This window comes from Spea bombifrons, chromosome 3 (assembly GCF_027358695.1).
Source record: "Spea bombifrons isolate aSpeBom1 chromosome 3, aSpeBom1.2.pri, whole genome shotgun sequence".
NCBI classification, from domain to species: domain Eukaryota; kingdom Metazoa; phylum Chordata; class Amphibia; order Anura; family Pelobatidae; genus Spea; species Spea bombifrons.
Genome location: NC_071089.1, coordinates 26,487,910 through 26,496,235, shown reverse-complemented (window position 1 = coordinate 26,496,235; position 8,326 = coordinate 26,487,910). Strand labels below are relative to the sequence as shown.

Sequence of the window (8,326 nt, the reverse complement as noted above, 5' to 3'; positions counted from 1 at the left end):
AATCCCACCACTGCATATAGGGGGTTAAAAGGCATATCAGGGGGCAGAGTGGCAAGCCTGGGGCAGATGTGCATCATAGCTTTTATTAAATATGAAAAAATAGTACATGAATTAATAAATAAAAGTTTCTTACAAGAATATTGTGAAGAATAATGTTTTCACTGTTTTGTTCCATTGAATAAAATGTGGGTATAAGAGCTCGACCGCGAGATAAATTATATGGGGCTGGTCTCCAAATGTTTCCAGGGCTGCTTTTCAGTCCCAGTCCGGCCCTGTACCTGACCTATGCTGGTGTTGTGAGAGCGGACCTGGTACCTTTCTACATATATGGTGGGAGTGCTGTTTATTAAACCTTTTTAGGAAATAGTGGACCGTGTGCTTAACGAGGTTGCTGACCCAAATTTTGTTTTGACCCCTGAGGCTGCTATTTTGCATTATAGCCCCCTTCCTCTTTCCAAATAAAATTTGGTTACATATCATATCCTCAGTGCAGCTAAAGCAATTATTCTTCTGTAACAGGTCCAGTTTCAGGATGTACTGGAAATTATATGTGAAAGTTCTCCCTTGATGAATTCTTCGCTGACCGTTTGATCAGTTTGATCTATTTCTTCAATAAGAACCAATATTGTTTATCCATATCTCTAAATGCAAAAAAATATACAAAGCCAGTGAAGTGAATTTTGTACATACATGGCTTTCATTTGTTAAAGCCATAGGTTTTGCTTTTTAACATCCTTTGTTGCTATTAAAATTGAATTATGTTAGACCACCTTTTAATCATATTTGTCTTGCTTGATTATACCACTATGCGTTAGAAAATCAGGAAAAGATGGGCATGGATGGTGGGCTGATTCGGTGGCGAAATGGGCCACTTGAGTAGACTTGCCCCCCAAATTCAGTTTACGAACTACAAGATCTCCTCTATGTTTAAGTGGGTACAATGTTTCGTCTTCAAGTAAATAAAAAAAAAAAAATAGGTGTTTTTCTAATTTCCGCTAGTTTTTACTAAATTTCTCATTCAAAATTTCCCGCTAATCATCCAACTATGGTATCAAAAGAAAGCTCTATCTCTCCTTGAAAAAACAATATATAGTTTCCATGGCAAAATTGCTCCGGGACTTGAGGTACCAAAAACTCCTGGGATTGAAGGGGTTAAAATGTAACCTGTGGCAGCCTAGCGACTCCGGCTCATGTTGACAAGAGTGACGTCACGGTGTACTAGCAGGGAAAGGCAATCGAACGCGCTATTACATCATCATAGTCATCTAGCACACAATCCTTAGCACGTAAATAGTTCCTCCCCATGGTCGTTAAGCTTAATGTCAAAGTGTACGTTGTCTTCTTTAATGCTATCGCTCATTTTTGCACCACCGGTTGTAACAGGGCTACTGAATCTACTGACGCATGAATTTTATGTTATTGGGAAGAGATGCGACAAGCTGTCTTAAAAGCATCATCATCTGGGAATGTATCTTTACGTACATATAGTATTTTTTAACTTATTATATTATATATTTATTAAAAGAATTAAACCCCTACAAAAAAGTTTTTGAAAGTCTGCTTACACCATTCTCAATATAATCAATTCCTGCGTCTTTTACGTAGATTCACTAGGTGGATTACGTAACTAACAGATTTACAGGCGTCCTCTACAGACTGATGTCTCCCGACAACTATATCCAGCCAACACGCGTACGCGCTCTCCACAAATGTATGTGTCCGAAATCATTTGGGGCGTTATATTTTCTACGTTACAGTCCTTAACAATCACGTTTTCCCTTTTCAAAGATGGCTGCCACACGCTTCACGTGTCTTCCGGCTTTCCTCCACACGGTCCTAGCTTCAGCTTAACTTTTACTGGGTCCATGCTTGTTTCTGACAGTCCTCAAGGGTCCTTAGACTGAAAGGACCCCACGGGAAGTAGCCTTTCTCAGTGCCTAAATCAGATTAATTTCGCATTTTAGCTTAGACAACGTTGTATAAAGTAAATTAGTTTCATACGCTGTGATTTTTTTACCCGGGAAATTTGTATAGCATGTAAACATTTATATATATAAGGTTGAAACAGGCAACGACAAGGCAGCTCCGTGCAGAAATGGCGGCGTTGAGATGGTGCAGTAGTGTCCTCCGCATTGCATACAGAGGTGAGCGGTCCCTGTTTGCAGTTATATCTAATGTCCATTCCTGCATTTTTATATGTAAGTTTCAAATATTTGGTGTTATTATGGCGGCACCCCTTTTGTTAACAGACTTTCCCTGCGACCTGTCAGTATGCTGAATGAATTCTCTGACACATCATGCACCGCCATTCAATTTAATAATATCAATTAAAATGAGACCGCTGTGGTAATTCGAGCTGATGGTTTACTTTCCCATCTTGTTATTCTGTGATTGTCATCCGTTCTTCTAACAAGAACTCTGAGAACAACTGAAGTTAATGGAAATAATGCCTAGTCTATCGGAGCTAATGCAAAGAATAGGGGTCACCATGTACAAATCAAAGGAGCTTGGTAAATCGTAATTTAGCTAACAAATTCATAATTGTCTATATGTGAGTGTCCCCTTATTTAATACAACAGCTATAAGCCGAGTAAGTAAACCATAAACTGCAGAAGACATTTGTTAAATAAAAAATAATATTCATGGATCCAGTCCCAAGAACTTGGCCTGAATGGGGCTTCAGGGAAATACACAGGTGCAAACCTGCATGTCTTATCGCAGCTCAAATAGAATTCGAACCGGTCATCCCGTCTGGTATGCCATTTTTTAATTAATCAGTTCTTGGTGGTGTCTTAGATTCAGGATCGCTTCGTGCCCATCCCGTTCGTGTTTAGATTCCCTAACTGCATTAGCCTCTACTACTTTTGATGGGTGGGGGCCGTCCCGTTTATCTGCCACCCTCTAAGTAAAATAAAAATTCCATACATTACATGTAAACCTTTAAGTAAAATAAAACTTAGTTACATTACATCTAAATGTCTGACCCTCCAGTTTTAATATTTATCCACTGAAATAAACTTTCAGTTTTAATATCTATCCACTGAAATAAACACCATTACCAGTTGCCACAGTTACACTTTGGCACATTGTTTTGAGATATGCATTCGTAGTTGCCAAATGTTTAAATGCACAAATATGTCAATACTTTAATGTGAAGCAGCTATATTTTGGCTATTTTCATTTGTTCTTGTATTCTGTATTATGTTTAATAGAAAAGTTATGTGGTTCACAGCCCTTTTTTTGTGGATGTGAGCACCCTGGCCTGTTAAACAGGTGTACATCCATTTGAGTAGGGTGCAGTCAGGATCAAGTTTAATGGTTCATTATTCGTAAAAATCCAAATTAAAGCTATTACAGAAATAAAGCATACCACTAAACCGCTGCTTTGTCCAAGGCTCACACACCTGACACGTTTTGTGAATAAGAAACAATTATAGGCTAGATTAAATAAGGCTATACTACCAAAGGTGACAAATGTCCAATGAGAGGTTTCAAGTTTTTCAACTAACAAATTAGCATTAGATACTACAACCAATTATCGAACTTTAATTCCCTGTGGCAATACAATAATGATACAGGAGAAAAGAGATCTTTATACATATAACTAGCTTGTCACTGGAAATTGCTGGGCATGGCTTGGGTTAAAGGTTTAATCAGTGTAGGTGCTAGAGTCTGGATGAACTGCTTAGTTTTGGAGGAACTGCCAGTGCTACCAGGTAGTGTTTTGTGTGGGAAAGGGATGGAGTTGTGTACAAGGAGAAGAGGGACTACATTCAGTTTATTCATAAGCAAGACATACATTTTATATTCAAGATATAATGCGACACAGCACAGAACGGAAACATCAACAGCTTCGCCAAGTATATACAGGCATAACGTGCGTACAGTCAAGAGTCACACACTGGAGCCCTGGAAGGATCTTGTTGTGCAAAACCAGAACTTTTCCCTAGATTCTAAGGACCCCAAGACTGCACAGTCCAATCAATTTTTGTCTTTTATTTACTCTTCCCTCCCAGCTCTTCAGGGCCATGTCCTTTCCGCCAAACTAGACCTCAAGGACTTTGATGAAGTCTGAAGCAATGGTGAAGGGCAGCAGGTCAAAAGCATGACTTTCTGCGGTTGACCTTTGCCTGAAGTTCTGGCAAATTCCTTGCACGTCTGGATGCGTGCAGAGACCATCTGGTGATCTGTGCAGAGGACTCATCACATCATCCATCTAGATATCTTTATCTCTGCCTTGTGTCTTCCTCCTGGTGTGGTGATCACCCTAATCCTACCCTTCCTGAAACCATAGCTTTTCCCCAAACACTCCTGTCCGCACTCCCTTTAGTTTATAGATCCCAAGGATTCCAAATTTACACTAGGCATTGAATTATCAACAAACCTTGTGTTATATTTATTTGTTCAGCAACAGCTTTTTTCTTATCGTGAAAGTTATGTGTACAATAAATAAATATAAAGGTTTTAGCTCCCAGAGCACGTTTCCTAACTTACTTCAAACTCCAAAGGGACTTGTAGAAAAAGAAAAAAACCTCAGTGAGCAAGAACATTTCTAATCCCTACGACCTTTAATTTACTGTATTTGCCGTGAACATGTTCTCTAGAAAAATCAGCTGCATCTAGATGATTAGGACTTAAGTCACTAACGGTACATCTTTATATCATATTTATTGAAAAATCAATGAAAGTAAACACTTCTCTATAGTTAGAAGGGAGAACGATAGTACGATTATTTGTAGATACAATCTCTTCAAGAGTATATACTTCTTATATTAATCAACTTTCTGGTTAAGGTAGTATTACTCTGTTATGTAAATTAAGCTTCCTGTTTATTAAATACTATTTTAGTAGAAATATTTAATTAGTGTGAGAGAGGAAAGATAATGCTTTTCCAAGACAAAGAAGAAATATATAAAATACCGTATTTGCTCGATTTATAAGCAAATGCTCTGAAAAATACCCCTCGTTTTATAATCTCTTATTATAATACGTAAATATTAGTTAGTAAATACCCCTCGTCTCTTATAATCAAAGATCAGAGTTACCGGCGCCGGCGCGGGGAACTCTGATCTCTGACAGCCGGGGAATGTCTGCGCGATGCACGCAGACAACCCCCGCTGCTAGCCACGCCTCCTTCCGGCTGCAGCGTGAGTCTACACGCTGCCCCAGCTACATGACCGGAGTCTCAGAAGTACCGGTAAGTGGGGCGGGGGGAGTGTTAAATGGGGGGGCATAAGGCATTTCTGAGGCAGGGTGCTCTGTGAAATGCCTTTTAACCCCCTTAATGCCACTCTGCCTCCAGAAATGCCTTTTTTAACCCTCTATACGCCACTCTGCCTCCTGAAATGCCTTAAACCTCCCTATATGCCACTCTTCCCCATAATATGCCTTTTAACCCTGTAAGTGCCAGAGTGGCATATAGGGTTAAAAGGCATATCATGGGGCACAGTGGCATTTAGAGGGTTAAAAGGCATATAGGGGGTATAAGACATTTCTGGGGCAGATGTGCATAACTGGGGGGCAGGTTGGAAAATAGAAGGAAATAAAACCAAAATATTTTTCTCAATCATAGCTTTTATTAAAAAAATAGTTTAAATGAATTAACATTTACTGGTAAAACTTTTTTCCTATAGGGTCATCTTATATTCAGGCTTTTTCTTTTTTTTCCTAAATTAATATTAAGATTTTGGGGGTCGTCTTATAATCAGGGTCGTCTTATAATCGAGCAAATACGGTATATATTTTTTGTATGAATGGTTCAAGTTACAAATCTGTTGATACAAATAGGTTGTTTAGTTTGATTCCCGGAGCACATAAAAGTCCTTCAAATGGTTTTGAAGTTAATTAGCATTTTGTAAGGACAGAATAATACAAAATTGGATTATTTGATGTTAGAATTCTAATTAGGTTTTTTTTATATATAACAAAAAGTTTTTTAGTTAGAATGTCTTAGATTTCTGTTCAGTAATAATTTCATGCTACAGTGCACATGTTCTGAACAAGTGTGAAGATTTGATTGTACCTTGTTAAAATGTTATAGTGAAATTGAATGTTTCCTGTAACACTTTACTACAGTGTTAATTTCAGGTATGTTTATTGACCTCTGACTTTGAAAGGAAATGCGGGGTATAAACATTATAGGACAGACTGGTAGAATCTTGATTTAAATTGCTAGTCAGACTCAATTTCGATATTTTCCAATGTAAAGACTGATTCTTGCCGGTAGTTACAATCTTTTAACATTTGCAACCACATGCAGATTTTATAATTAGAATAATTACCTGTCAGGTTAGTAAAGCAGCTATATCAGAACGGATTTTAGTTTAATAGATTAATCACTCATATTTGAGGAATTACTTGGTTAATTTAACTAAAAGAACAACACATAGCATACATATTCTTGTATTGACTTAAACATCAATGTTCATTAACTAAAGTGGTTAAACACTTGCTCGTCTTCATCTTCAATCTGTTTTTTTCATAATCTGGATGTTATCTCAACTTGGATAATTGTGTATTTTTGGAATTTACCATAAATGTAAATATTGCATGAATATACAGCCTTATGAGAAAAATGCATTTCTTGTTTTTTTTTTCTCCCAACCTGCCCCCCCCGTTATGCACATTTGAGCCCAGGCTTGCAACACTGTCTCCCAGATATGCCACATGCCCCCCCCACACAAATTTGCCACTCTGCCCCCCCTGATATGCCTTATACCCCCTATAGGCCACTGTGCCTCCCCAAGTATGCCTTATAACCCCCTATATACCACTGTGCCCTTGATATGCCGCCCGTGCCCCAGACTCCTTGGTGTCTAGTAGGGGCAGCCGGTGAGCGTCTGCGCTATGTGCGTAGGCAACCTCTGCTTCTGGCTGGCATTTTTGCAGGCTTTAACTTTGGAAAGTAAATGAACAATTTGTTTTTTTTTTTCTTCACTATTGTTCACTATTGCTGTAGTTTTTATTAAAATAAAAATACTTTTTTTCTTTCAAGGATAAACTAAAACAGCCTGTACTGATCAATGAAGCTTGGAGATTAATTCACCAAACACCATTTAAAAAAACCAAAAATGTTCAGAATTCTTCATTGTACCTCTTTTGATTTTGCTCATGTGTTTTGATGAATTGTTTTTATATTGTAGTCACCATAGAGCACCAACATACTGCTAAGCATAATACACTGAAGAGCTCCGCATTTGCTGCAGTGAACTAGGTGGTAGACTAACAGTTTTAGTTTGCAAATCCACCAATTTGAACAGAAATGTCTGAGTACATATGGAAACAAAAGAGCATTGTATGTTCTCACCGTAAAGTTATAGAAATAAGATTTTTATCCGGCAATAGCCATTGTGCATTTTGGCTTCAAACAGTTCATTCTTGTAACCTGTACTCTAAATTGGTGGGATGTATTGTGAAGAAGAAGAAAAAAAAAAAGCTTTTAAGCGTAATATCTGCCTGTAGTTTGACAAGCTGTACAGAAAAACAAATCAACCGGTTTTTATTTTATGATTTTCTTTTTACGTAGGGCGACCTTAACCCTTTTACAAAAATAGTTTTAACACCACAGCTGAAACCAGTATTTTGATGAAGGTTAGGCTGAGGGTAGATTTTATAATAACAGTTTGTATATATTTTCCTTAAAGGGGGACTGTCTAAGATAAACATCGTTATTGAGTCACCATCTATAACATGTACTAATATTATCTTTGTTTTTTAAGATTCATACGTTCTAGGTCTGACCAGTGGTGGCAGGTCCAGGGGGCTGGCGGCTCCTCTGGGAGCTAACCGCCCTCTTGAGCAATCAGGCTCACTATAGCATCACTGATCTTCCCAATCGACCCACTAGCGCTTTGGAGGACTGTGCCAATTCATCGCAGCTTCCATAATTTACCTGCCCGATGCTGCAGGATATGACGAAATATACTGATGCGCTAGTTACCGTATTTGCTCGATTATAAGACGACCCTGATTATAAGATGACCCCCCCCAAATCTGAATATTAATTTAGGAAAAAAAGAAAGTCTGATTATAAGACGACCCTATAGGAAAAAAGTTTTACTAGTAAATAATAATTCATGTCTATTTTTTTTGTTATGCTCATCTGCTGCAAGTTATGCACATCTGCCCCCAGGCATGCCTTATACCCTCCTATATGCCACTCTGCCCCATGTTATGCCTTTTAACCCCCTATATGCCACTCTGGCATATAGGGGTTAAAAGGCATATCATGGGACAGAGTGGCATATAGGGGTACACTTACATACCCAGACACTAATATACCCACCCAGACACTTCCCTACTCACTGAGACACTTCCCACCCAGACA

The 8,326-nt window shown here is 38.4% G+C and overlaps 1 protein-coding gene across 1 annotated transcript in view; it reads left to right on the top strand.

Moving 5' to 3' along the window:
• Positions 1–2,063: 2,063 nt before the first annotated feature.
• Positions 2,064–8,326, top strand: part of MRPS5 (mitochondrial ribosomal protein S5) — a 56,918-nt gene continuing 50,655 nt past the window's right edge. Inside the window, exon 1 of the mRNA XM_053459345.1 lies at positions 2,064–2,144. Within this exon, the coding sequence (XP_053315320.1) occupies positions 2,096–2,144 (49 nt within the window). The 5' untranslated portion in view covers positions 2,064–2,095. The remainder of the gene's footprint in view (positions 2,145–8,326) is intronic.